The 13,589-nt window shown below is 46.4% G+C and overlaps 1 protein-coding gene across 2 annotated transcripts in view; it reads right to left on the minus strand.

The window, feature by feature from the left end:
• The window catches only part of LOC148505699 (inaD-like protein), a 319,407-nt gene that overhangs the window by 63,931 nt on the left and 241,887 nt on the right, over nt 1-13,589 (minus strand). For both annotated transcript variants that reach the window (XM_088447870.1, XM_088447869.1), the window contains 2 exons: nt 12,344-12,416; nt 4,275-4,367 (listed from right to left, as the gene is read on the minus strand). In XM_088447870.1, the coding sequence (XP_088303996.1) occupies nt 4,275-4,367; nt 12,344-12,416 (166 nt within the window). The remainder of the gene's footprint in view (nt 1-4,274; nt 4,368-12,343; nt 12,417-13,589) is intronic.

Here is a 13,589-nt window from a genome sequence, read left to right on the forward strand (position 1 = left end):
TTTTCAGGTACAGCAGAGAAGAGTTTAGGGGGCTGGTGCTTCTCTATCTTACATTATATTGTAACACAGGGAATTCCGGGGCTTTGAGAGCAGCTTGTTATCTTCCAAGTATTCAATGTTCCCACATTCAGATTTCAGGTCTATTGGTCTCCATCTATTTTTACTTGTGAAAATCTCACATTTCCCTGTCACAATTGCCACTTGCAGTATATGATAACAAAACCAATTGCTCTGTGTTATGTCCTCAGTTCTATTAGTGTATTTAAATGTAGAGATGAGCGGTTCGGTTCTACTTGGTTCTTTTCGCCAAATTAGCGCAAGTTCGGATTTATCCCAGTGGTTACCCAATACACGTGAGATAGCCAATGAGATGCCGTTTTTTCAGATATGAACTTAACCGAGTAGAAACAAACTGCTCAAATCTAATTTAAATTAGACTGAGAGACTGCTGCATGCTTTGTCCATCTCCATCCTACTCCCCTGTCTCCGCCCCCCCCCTCCCCTGTCTCCACCCCACTCCACTCCCCTGTCTCCGCCCCCCCTCCCCTGTCTCCACCCCACTCCACTCCCCTGTCTCCGCCCCCCCTCCCCTGTCTCCACCCCACTCCTCCTATCACCTCTACCCTGCTGCAAATGACAGCATGGGGGCAGCTTATAAAGTGCATCCAGTTATATGGAGGGGCTGTTTGGGGATATCACACCAATCATTTTTAATAATGGTCTGTTTTGAAGCTAACCAACATGTCCTGTACAGGACAATGGGCACGATTCTATTCTACACGATGTGAATAGCGCTGGGAATTAGCTGCCGGAGCTATTCAATACACTGTGCAGCTAACCCCGACTGAGGATTTCTTCTCGCATCCCTCTGGGGATGCGAGCAGAAATCCGACAAAAGTCCCTGTTTTCTGCCCTTAGTGCAGGGAAAACAGCATCGCGCCGGGAAGTTAGGTCGGGGAATGCCCGTTCTTGTGCCTAAAAACCCTGTTTAAGGCGCGAGAATGAGCCTTCCCCGACCTAACATCGCGATGGATTGAATAGCTCCGGGAACTATCTCCCAGCGCTATTTACATCGCGCTCAATTGAATCGAGCCCAATGACCTGAAGATATATAGAAGTTCCTTCTGCTGTACAATGAGAGGGGATGCATTGGTCAGTCACACTTTGACTTTCCAGGACATTTTGCAGCCCCAGTGTGATCCATTTCAGGAGCAGAGCAGCCATGGGGCCATATTCATTTATTATGCTAATGCAACATTGCACAATAGAACAGAGCTGATCTACAACACCTCAAAGGGGTCGTCCAATGAGTACGGTTGCAGTTGGGAAGGGAGGGAGCGGTGCAAAACCCCTTATGGTGATGCCTAATCTCATTACCCCATGTGTGCGCCCGCGCTCTCCTCCAGCCGTCCGGAGACAAATATGGAGGAAATAGCGGCAGTACGCTCTTCTCTCCTCCATATTTCCTTTAATACATAGACGCACTGATGCCCACGGCACTAAGTGTGTAACCGAGCAAGAGTAATCCTGGAAATGCTTTAAGAAATAAAAAATGTGTGTGTGTAAAAAGCAGCTGCAATTATTATAGGGATCAAGTCTACATCAATCCAAGTACACAGAGGACAGCGGTGCTCTTGGTGTTGAGCAATGAATGGGGGAGATCATTCAGGTACTAACAGCCCATAAATAGACCCTTAGAACAAGGCTTTATCTGCCAAGCGTAGTCCTGTAGATCAAAATAAGCTTCAATAAATCACTTCTGGCTGCTGCAGATTATTCTCTGTACTTGTAAAGCATCAAGAGCCATGGAGTGACATTTCCATCTCCCCGAGGGGGCGACGGCAATCAGCGCACTACAGCACGCGGCTCCCCCCCCTCGCACTCAGCCGGCTATCCGCGCTGCTGTCCTCCGGGGCTCACTACAGACATTAGTGGAGGTGGTAATTGCCGCCTTCGTTAGCATATTGCTCATTGTGTTTCTTTCTTATTTATAGATTTATTGTCATCAAAAGAAGAAATTTCATCTGAAAGGGAGATAAATAAGTCGCGTTCTTTAGATGGGGCTGCGAGCCTATGAATAGGTGACATATTTGATTAATAACCGGCATCTGTAAGTCGGATGCGTATATTAAAGTAAATATCACAGTTTTAAAAAGCGTCTGACATTTACAAAAGAAAAAAAAAAAAACAACCAGATATGGAAAAAAAAGAAAAATGTGATTACTTTTGGACATCTTTCAATGTCACAAACACACTGGCAGTAGTAGCACCAGTAAATCGTACCAAGCAAACAAAAATAAATATGGATCCAGATGGCGCCCTACAATGCAAATCCACCACGGTCACGCTGCACCATTACTTCAGTCTGTACACTGGCTGCATGTAAAAAATAAAAGGACACGGGCCTGATTCAGACCTGCTCGCGAGCGCTATGCGCTCGCTAGCGGGCTCGCGAGCGGGTCGATGGTGGGCCCAGTGCACATGCGCATGACGGAGCCGGCTCCGTCGTGCGCATGCGCGAGACCCGGATAGCGACGGGCAATCCGTCGCTCCGGGTCTCGTACCAAAGGGGGCGTGCTGTCGATGTTGAGTGACAGCACGCCCCCTTTGGTGGGCGGGCCGGGGGCGTGGCTGCCCAGATGGAGGCGTTCCCATGGGAACGCCTACCGTCTGGGGCCGGCCCCACTGACATCACAAGTGATGTCAGTGGGAGTGCTTTCGGCTCTGTTAGAGCCGAAAGCACTCTGGGGCTTGCGGCAACGAGACCCTACCACAAGGGTCTCGTTGCAAGCCCGATGGTCGCGATGGTCTTGACCATCACGACCATCTTCCTGGCCGCTCGCTATAGCTGTGGGTGGTCACCCACAGCTATGCAAGCGGCCAGGAGGCCGCTCTGAAAAACAAGAAGGATGGCCCTGATTCAGAGCGAGCGCTCTGTCAGAGCGTCCGGCTCTGAATCAGGCCCACTGTGTGATATTGATCTGCTGACTTACATAGTCCTCAGGGTCCCAGCAACCTGAATGGCGGGACACGTTCTTTTCAATATCCAGGGGGACAGGGAACTATTCTAACGCTCACAGTCAGAAAGAGGTCGAAATACTGTTTTGCTGATGCTTATTAACGCAACGCCAAAATTTGTCAGACAGATTTGTCGAGAGAACGGCCATTGGATTGTATAGGTGTGTGCGCTGTCCCGATGCAGGGGCGTTTGCCGATAAACGGCTTTTAACGCCCCTGCAACGGTCGGGAGGTCAAATCTTATGTCGGTTTGACCTCCCGATCCCATAGAAACCTGTACACACTGTGCTATGTCTGCACAATATGTACACGGCTGCCAGGGGGTCACACTGAGGACAGTCTGCACAATATGTACGCGGCTGCCGGGGTCACACTGAGGACAGTTTGCACAATATGTACGCGGCTGACAGGGGGTCACACTGAGGACAGTCTGCACAATATGTACGCGGCTGCCAGGGGGTCACACTGAGGACAGTCTGCACAATATGTACGCGGCTGACAGGGGGTCACACTGAGGACAGTCTGCACAATATGTACGCGGCTGCCAGGGGGTCACACTGAGGACAGTCTGCACAGTGTGTACACGGCTGCCAGGGGGTCACAATGAGGACAGTCTGCACAATATGTACGCGGCTGCCAGGGGGTCACACTGAGGACAGTCTGCACAGTGTGTACGCGGCTGCCAGGGGGTAACACTGAGGACAGTCTGCACAGTGTGTACGTGGCTGCCAGGGGGTCACACTGAGGACAGTCTGCACAGTGTGTACACGGCTGCCAGGGGGTCACACTGAGGACAGTCTGCACAGTGTGTACGCGGCTGCCAGGGGGTCACACTGAGGACAGTCTGCACAGTTTCACCCGATCAGCCTGCAATTGAAAAAGTGTGTACCCAGCTTTACACACTTGTCCAATCTCATTAGATCCCAGTTGGTTTGATCCCTGAAGGATTGGACAAGTGTGTACCCAGCTTTACTCTTTGCGGCTGTCGGGGCTCTATATAAATTCCGTCACGGTTGTCATTCATTAACTTTTTAATGAAAAAAAAACCCATGATTCTGCCAATAGACAGCAGAGACTACAGAAGGGATGATAGTATATATTTATTAGATTAATACTGTAGATGCCTCTCAGATATCACCAAAAAGAAAAACATAATAATAAATCGATGTAATTAAAGTTTCCTTTGCACATGTAATGTAATAAATGTACACTTTTGCTAGCAGACAAATTAGTAAGAGACAATAAATCAATCTTACAGCTGTTCTTATGTCTGAGTCTGTGAAGCTTCTCATCAGTTCTCCCAGATCAGCTTCCTCCGTCCTGCTGGAAACGGCCGGGCCGGGCTTTTCCTAGGACAGAGGTTGCGTTAATGACCTTGAAATCGATGCTTGGCAAGAGCAGGCGGCTACGATGATACCCAGACGCTTTCTGTAACACCAGATAGTAATTTGCTGTGTTACACCTATTACAATCTACCCTTTGCCTAAACACAGTCACTGCAACCAGTTTGGTCAGCTTATCAATTCACTAGGGATTAGTGATCATACTGAGGCACGAGGTGCTCTGTGCCACACTGAGGTTACTCCTCCCTTGTGTGTGTATAGGCTGCATAAGTGCTTTCAGTCCAGACAATGGTTGCATAGTGAGGAATGCACAAAGCAGATATAAGGATGTAAACTTAATATACATTACCACATACATATCAATACCTGATAAACATACTGAAATTTCAGATGCGGCATTGCAGATAAGAGCTGGGTGTAGTGGGTATCCGTGGTCGGGGGTGGAACTAATGCTACGGCCCATCAGGAACTGTATATTCATCGATGTGGAATTGCAAGTCCCCTCGTCTGACAGTGCATGCTGGGACTTGTAGTTCCACAACAGTTGACCTTATACAGCAGGGATGGGGAACCTCAGGCCCAGGGGCCGTATAAGGCCCCCGGAATCATGCGGTCTGGCTCTCGGAGCTTTTTTCTGCTAGCCTCATCTGGCTACCAGGGTGCCTAGAATGGCGCCCTGCAGCCAGAATCTATGCAGCAGTGCCGCCTGGAGTGTCCTTAGGATGCTTCAGACGGTCACACCGCTGCCCTTACAACTCTGGGTAAGGGCGGCGGCACGACCGTCTGAAGCATCCAAAGGACACTCCCGCGGCACTGCTGCATAGATTCTGGCTGCAGGGCGCCATTCTAGGCATCCTCAGGATGCTCCGGGCATTGCTGTAATCACCGGCGATTTTGGCCCTACCCCCGAGTGACATCACATGGAGGGGGCGTGGCCTTCACTGGACCCACAAATAAGGTTTTATATATATATATATATATATATATATATATACACACACATATATATATATACATATATATATATATATATATATAAATAAATCACAGGGGCTCTGCACTCACCATAATAACAATAATAATAATAAACATAATAAACAGTGGGGTTTTGGTTCATGAATTGATCAATGCATTTAAGCTTGCAGCCCCCGTCACGGGACCCCACTTTACTGCAAGTCCCTACTCTATTGCTCAGAATTATAACATGGACATAGCCATCACATTAGTGTTAAACTCAGGGTATGCTATCAAGGTTTAAAGCTCACAGCAACTTTGCTTTTAAATGTGAAACAGTTACCAAGCACACCTGTTGCAAAGCACCTAGGAAAACAGCTGACACAAGTTAGATAACTAGTTAAAAAGGGTGCATGAGAAAATGTGATCACAAAAATGATTAATTATAAAAATTAATCATAATAAACAAAAAGCACTAATCCACGGCACTCACCATTCCTAGATTTGGGGTGCAACATGGTAGGTATCCTAGGTGCTTTGCAACAGGTGTGCATTGATGAAATCATGAACCAAAACCCCACTGTTTATTATGTTTATTATTATTATTGTTAGTTATTATGGTGAGTGCAGAGCCCCCGTGATTTCTATTTAAACAATGTGGTCACATACCATGTTGCACCCCAAATCTAGGAATGGTGAGTGCCGTGGATTAGTGTTTTATATATATATATATAATATAAAAATGGCCCCCGGCAGAGAGAAGGTTCCCCACCCTTGTAATACAGCAATGTCTATCAGAAGAGCTGGAAGGAAATTGCTCTCGCAGAGTGAAAGTGAGATAGAGCAGGAGTTGGTATTTTAAGCTTTACAAGGTCATCTAGAAGAGCAATAAATGATTAATATTCTCCATTTCTACTTTAATCTTACACAACATTCTGCTTCCTTCCACCCCACTTAGGGGAAGCCAGAAAGGCATGTACTGTACGTTCTCATTCATGTTTATCTACCGGCAAGAATGCAAAGCTTTGTGTATCACTCAGCGCGGCAAAGCTGTGACCTGTCCTCAACCTGGAATATAAATGTGCCCTGTAACAGGAACCACATGGAGAATGAGAGAGCACACTTCCCACTAGCAATGCACCAAGCTGGGGATTTTCCTGCTCCCCCTTTTCTGTGCAGATATTAGAACCTTCTTTATCTGGTGCAGGTTACTAATAAACTGTATTTTACTGCATAAAAACACTTCACAGACCCAGCCTCTACCTGCAATACTGAGGGTACTGAGGGTGGTCTACTATTTGGGATGACTGGGACATGGAGGCAGGGGTGTATCTATAATGGGTCCAGGGGGGCCCACACCGCACACCTTGCACCCATACTTCCAAATACTTACCTGCCCGATGTCCCACGTCGGCTGGAGAGGTGCTACACAGAACTCCTGGCCACTTTACTGGCGTTCTGCGCATGCGCAGTAGGAAAATCGCCGGGAAAATGGCTGCCGCAACATTTTCCTGGTGACCTGCGCATGCACAGTAGACTCCGGGCACAAGCTAGTGCCCGGAGTGTATGGAATGTGTGAGTACGCCGTAACCGCCGGAGAGAGAGGAGGGGCCCCCTCCTCGTTAAATACGCCCCTGCATGGAGGGTTTCCATAACTTAGAGCATCATGGCTAAAATATATTAAATCGCATTTAAAAACTACCCACCATCTTTTTTGCAAACTGACCTACTGTATGCATCCGCGTCTCAGTGGGCCAAAAATAGGATTTTCGGTATTGGGTGGAATTATTCTTTAAGTCAGTGGTTCCCAAACTGGGTGCCAGGGGGCAGTTGGTGGTCCAGGACCGAATCAAAATATTTATGGTCCACGTAATAGGCAAAACCGTGCTGGTGGCTGCCAGTCATTAAATATGTGGACAAACAGAATCACAACCCTGCTCGCCACCACTTACCTGACCTCAGGATGACCGGTAAGCACAAGTTACTTGATCTAATCATTTTATGCAGTATATCTCAATAAAGGAAACCTTTGACCTCGGGATGCCGTGAAAAAAATAGCTGATTATCGAGGGCGCGGTGAGTTAAGAAAGTTTGGGAACCTCTGCTCTATGTTATTTCACTGCACTCTTCTGAGGATTTAGGTATATTTACAGGCAATTTGATACTTCACTCCTTACAGTATAATAGATTTAAGGGCCTATTCATCATACGATAAATGGCCTGGTAAACCATGCGGAAACGCTAGTTTCTGCATATGTAGGTTACCGGGCTATTCATCATCAGGGGTCCGATAGGACCCCCTAATATTCAGCAAACTCCGAAAACTGAAAGTTTTCAGAGTTTTCTTCCGAGGTAAGCGCCATCTTCAGACGGAGCTTGTTCTCGGATCTCCGCTCCTTCCTATGGGAAGCAGTTCCGGGGATGCGAAGAGGGATCCGAGCGGATCCCTCCGCCGCCTCCTCACTACCTCCCTGGTGGCTTTGCGCATGCATGACCCAAGGTCACGCATACATAGCCGGGACGACGGGAAGCAGGTAAGTAACGCAGCTACAGAAGAAGCTGCGATACTAACCATGGGGACAACTGCTGTTCGGAGCAGTTGTCCCCTCACCGGTGCAATGATGAATTGCTCAAGTGTCACGTTTCCCCTGCTGTGGGTTAGATACTCAAGTATCACTCGCAGCGAGCTCACAACTTCATCATCGGAGGCCATACGGCCTTCGATGGTGAATAGCCCCCTTACAGAGAAGAGATCCTATCCCCAAATATTCACGTTAGAGCCGATGCCTCAGCAATAGCAATGATTACTATGGAAGCTCATAAATGTTTAATTCATATTCCCCAGATGATGATGATATACTTTGCAATTTGTATTAACTTTTCTGCTGCATTCTGGTGGCAATATCAGCATGTGTATAAAGGTTACCAACCTATCAACTTGTGAGATATTGGCCGAAATTTCCTGGCTCCCCCTCCCCCGTAGTAGGTAATGCTCACAGCACTACACTTGCCCCCATGTCCTCTTCCTACCTGATCCGTTATTCTATTGCTGTGTGTTGTTCCTAGGTAAGTCAATTTACACTGTATTATACAGGGTTCCAAACCAGATCAGACGCGGAATTTAGCCGGCGCTGACCCAGGATATTCCCGAGTCGGCGCCATTCACATCAGAGCTGGGTCTGCAGAGAACTGGCTTTTCCAGCGTTGAAGAGGACGCTTGGAGATGATGTCATCTCCAAGCGCCACTGAAGCAGGCCAATCGGGAGGCATGCGGCACGATCCAGGTCACCCTGACCTGGATCGCGCCGTTTACACTGCAGGGTTTCACGGGTTACTCCCATGTTAAACCCTGCAAGTTACCTGGGTTGTATTGCCGGTCACTCGACCCAGAAATCCAACCCTGTCCCCTTTTACACCAAGGAGCTGCCCGGGTTATCTCTACAATAACCCGGGTTATCTCTACAATAACCCGGGTTTTAGCTCTGGTGTAAAAGGGGTATAACTTAAAATGTCACGTTACACTGTTACTATGTATGTTACACTGTTACTATATATATTACTATGTTACACTGTTACTATGTATATTACTATGTAACACTGTTACTATGTATATTATAATAATAATTTTATTTATATAGCGCTTTTCTCCCATAGGACTCAAAGTCGCTTTATAGACATCAGAAAACATTGTACATTGTACAAGGATTTGGTGTTGAAAAAAAAATAAAAAATAAAAAATCGAAAACCACACCGAGATAATTAAAATCAACTGAAACCTAGAGAGCACTATAAGCATATTGCGGGGTTGGTGCAGACATTTTGGGAAATTACTTCCATGGGCTATATATTCTACCCACAAAGGTACCAAATGAGGCAGCCATCTTGGGCGCACTACGTAGGATTACCCTGGGTGGAAGGAATCGGGGGTGCCTAACCCTAACCCTCCCTCCCCCTAGCCTAACCCTAACCCTCCTGGGGGAGTGCCTAACCCTAAGTCCCCTAAGACCTAGTCCTAAACCCCGCGGCTGTCCGCGCCCGGCATCCCTTCGATCGGGATGCCGGGTGCCAGTCTCCCGGCGTCGGTAAAATGACAGGCGTCCGGCATCCCTTCGGCGTCGGGGAAATGAGCGGCGTCTACATCTAGACACCGGGCATTTCACTCTCGCCGGGATATGACAGTTGGGAAGCCAGCTGTCGATATAATGTCAGCCGGCTTCCCGATTGCATCCCGGGAGGAATAGGTTACGCCTAGAAGAGATGACACAAAATGGGTGGTTGCAGCATCCTGATGCTAGGAGTAGGGTCCCAACATAATAGTCAGGTCCATGTATTTTTTATCCCATCCACGAGTGTACCAGGTGAGGCAGCCATGGTGGGTGCACTACGAAGGTTACACTGTGGGTGATAAACCATACAGGGACCCAAGGTATATATGGGAAAAGTGACACGTGTGGCAGTATGATATACCCTGTGTGACTAGATCCACATGAAGTACATCCTGCCCATGGAGGATGCACTTCAGTGGATGTATAGCACACCAGTATAGCATACAGTGGATGTATAGCACACCGGTATAGCATACAGTGGATGTATAGCACACCGGTATAGCATACAGTGGAGGTATAGCACACCGGTATAGCATACAGTGGAGGTATAGCACACCGGCATATCATACAGTGGAGGTATAGCACACCGGCATATCATACAGTGGAGGTATAGCACACCGGCATAGCATACAGTGGATGTATAGCACACCGGTATATCATACAGTGGATGTATAGCACACCGGTATAGCATACAGTGGAGGTATAGCACACCGGTATAGCATACAGTGGAGGTATAGCACACCGGTATAGCATACAGTGGAGGTATAGCACACCGGTATAGCATACAGTGGAGGTATAGCACACCGGTATAGCATACAGTGGAGGTATAGCACACCGGTATAGCATACAGTGGAGGTATAGCACACCGGTATAGCATGCAGTGGAGGTATAGCACACCGGTATAGCATGCAGTGGAGGTATAGCACACCGGTATAGCATGCAGTGGAGGTATAGCACACCGGTATAGCATGCAGTGGAGGTATAGCACACCGGTATAGCATGCAGTGGAGGTATAGCACACCGGTATAGCATGCAGTGGAGGTATAGCACACCGGTATAGCATGCAGTGGAGGTATAGCACACCGGTATAGCATGCAGTGGAGGTATAGCACACCGGTATAGCATACAGTGGAGGTATAGCACACCGGTATAGCATACAGTGGAGGTATAGCACACCGGCATAGCATACAGTGGAGGTATAGCACACCAGTATAGCATACAGTGGAGGTATAGCACACCAGTATAGCATACAGTGGAGGTATAGCACACCAGTATAGCATACAGTGGAGGTATAGCACACCAGTATAGCATACAGTGGATGTATAGCACACCAGTATAGCATACAGTGGATGTATAGCACACCAGTATAGCATACAGTGGGTGGAAGTACATTGTACAAAACAGGGATTAGTAAATACAGCAAACAGTGCTGCAGTTCGGGCATGAGATTTACGGGTGACTGAAACATTTGAAATATGAAATGCACTGAATGAATAGATCCAGGTGTTTGTTCATCCTGCCCAAGAATGAACAATCTGAGGCAGCCATCTGGGGCACACTGAGTAGGTTACATCTGGCAGGGTGTGCAAGTAGCGGAAGTATAACGTCCAGGTCGAGTAAAAAATGAAAAAGAATAAATGGTGACCGCATTTTAAGTTAAAACTATGTTAAACTAAATAAGAATTTAAAAAATTATAGAGTGATCTGCAAAAAGCCACAGCGTCTCCTTCGCTCGAGTGTGTGGGTTTGTAGCATCCAGCAGTTTGTGGAGTTCGATTTGGCTGCAGCATGAGACAGCAGCCGAACCCAGTCCCAGGGGGGTGTAAATGAAGGTGCAGTGGCAGCATTCCTGTGTGTTCGTGAAATTGTTTAAATTTTGGTTAGAAAGTAGTCAAAAGTCCAAATCCAGTTCGAACTCCGGTTCGAACTCCATGCTTCAGATGGCATGCCATATTACTATGTTACACTGTTACTATGTATATTACTATGTTACACTGTTACTATGTATATTACTATGTTACACTGTTACTATGTACTGTATATTACTATGTATATTACTATGTTACCATGTATATTACTATGTTACACTGTTACTATGTATATTACTATGTTACACTGTTACTATGTACTGTATATTACTATGTATATTACTATGTTACCATGTATATTACTATGTTACACTGTTACTATGTATATTACTATGTTACTATGTATATTACTATGTTACACTTTTACTATGTATATTACTACGTTACACTGTTACTATGTATATTACTATGTTACACTGTTACTATGTATATTACTATGTTACACTGTTACTATGTATATTACTATGTTACACTGTTACTATGTACTGTATATTACTATGTTACCATGTATATTACTATGTTACACTGTTACTATGTATATTACTATGTTACCATGTATATTACTATGTTACACTGTTACTATGTATATTACTATGTTACCATGTATATTACTATGTTACACTGTTACTATGTATATTACTATGTTACTATGTATATTACTATGTTACTTTGTATGGTGTTGTGGACACTTTGTGATGCTTTAAAAACAAAAAATAAGAATAACAACAATACTACTTCTGTTTGAAAAGACAGTACAGTGAGCTTCCCAACCCATCACTATAATAAAACGTGACATCTAGCCACGGATACGGTTATACTGGATACTGCTACTACTAAAATTAGCACAAAGGCCGGGGAATCATGCGAGTGGCACGGACCGTACCTTGTTGCAGAAAGATCCTACATGCACTCGGCAGCTGACCATAACTTAGTTATCAATTATTCCAACATCGCATCACATGAGATTTATCATTGGAGCATTCAGCTGCGTAACAGAATCCGCTGTATGGATTTATACAGCCAGAAGTGTAGACTGTGGGACAGAATCACTTACCTGGGGAGCGAACTGGGAGCTGCCTTGTGATGGGTAAGGGCTGATGGCCATTTGTTGAGAAGCATCTTTATTCCTGTAAAAACGTTGAGGAAAACCAAAATGAGCTTCTCAGTGTAGGGAACATGCATGCTTATTTACTGCAACACTACATCCTGGTCTGGGTACACTATGTAGACAAAAGTGACTGGACACCCCCGCACAAGTGAAATGGTACGCTCCTGCAGCAGTCACCTGTTAGTGAAGGTATAAAATGAGAAGTATAGAGATGTTCTCCATAGCTCTGTGCTCCCTACACTGTGGCAGTTCTACAGAAACAACAAATGATTTTACCAGGACGACAATTCCACCTGTCATGTTTCCAGGGCGACGCTGGGCTGGTATACAGAAAATTCAGTAACCCGGTTGGACTGACCAGCTCAGAGTCCAGATCTTATCCCCATTGAGAACCTCTGGGACGAATTGGAGCGACTGGTGTGTTCTAGGCCGACTCCACCTTCTTCAGTGTCACTGTACATAAGGCGTAATGGCAATACATACCGCCGGCTGCTGCCCAGGAACTTGTGGACAGTTGGCCAAGGAGGGCATCTGCAGTAATCACTGCATGTGGTGACCTACAAAGTACTGACATCAGTAACATCTCGTTGATCTATTTGCTGTCCGTGTCCAATCACTTTTGTCTACATGGTGTACAAAGCCACCGCACAAACTGCCAATCGCAGATATGTATATAGTACATATTATACAGATGTTTAAAAAAACATTATTTGTGTGCCATACGGTATATACAGTATATATATATTGCACATAGAGATATATTCTTAATTTACACACTGTATATTTATGTACACACAGACATATATATATATACTGTATATATACACAGACACACACATGCACACCACTCCTACTTTTGTAAAGTGGGGAAGGGGACATTTGCCTGAAAAAGAGGTGTGGCCTTGCGGCAAGGGGGCGTGACCTCAGGGAAATGCCGTATCCACAAGCCCCCCCCCCATTTTCGGCACACTGGGAGCATGTCCAGCGCAGCAGGAACTGGGCTGCCCCAGTCCCTCTCACCACTGAATAGACGCTGCGTGCATGCGCACAGCATCTACTCACCGCAGAGCAGTGGCTGAGAGGTGACCTTCCAAGCCCCACCCACCACTTGTCACTGCAGCCCGCAAGTTGGACAGCGGGCAGTGCCCAAAAAGTGGGACTGTCCTGCCAGAATCGGAACAGTTGGGAGGTA

This window comes from Taudactylus pleione, unplaced genomic scaffold (assembly GCF_031769625.1).
Source record: "Taudactylus pleione unplaced genomic scaffold, aTauple2 ptg000442l, whole genome shotgun sequence".
Classification (NCBI taxonomy): Eukaryota; Metazoa; Chordata; class Amphibia; order Anura; family Myobatrachidae; genus Taudactylus; species Taudactylus pleione.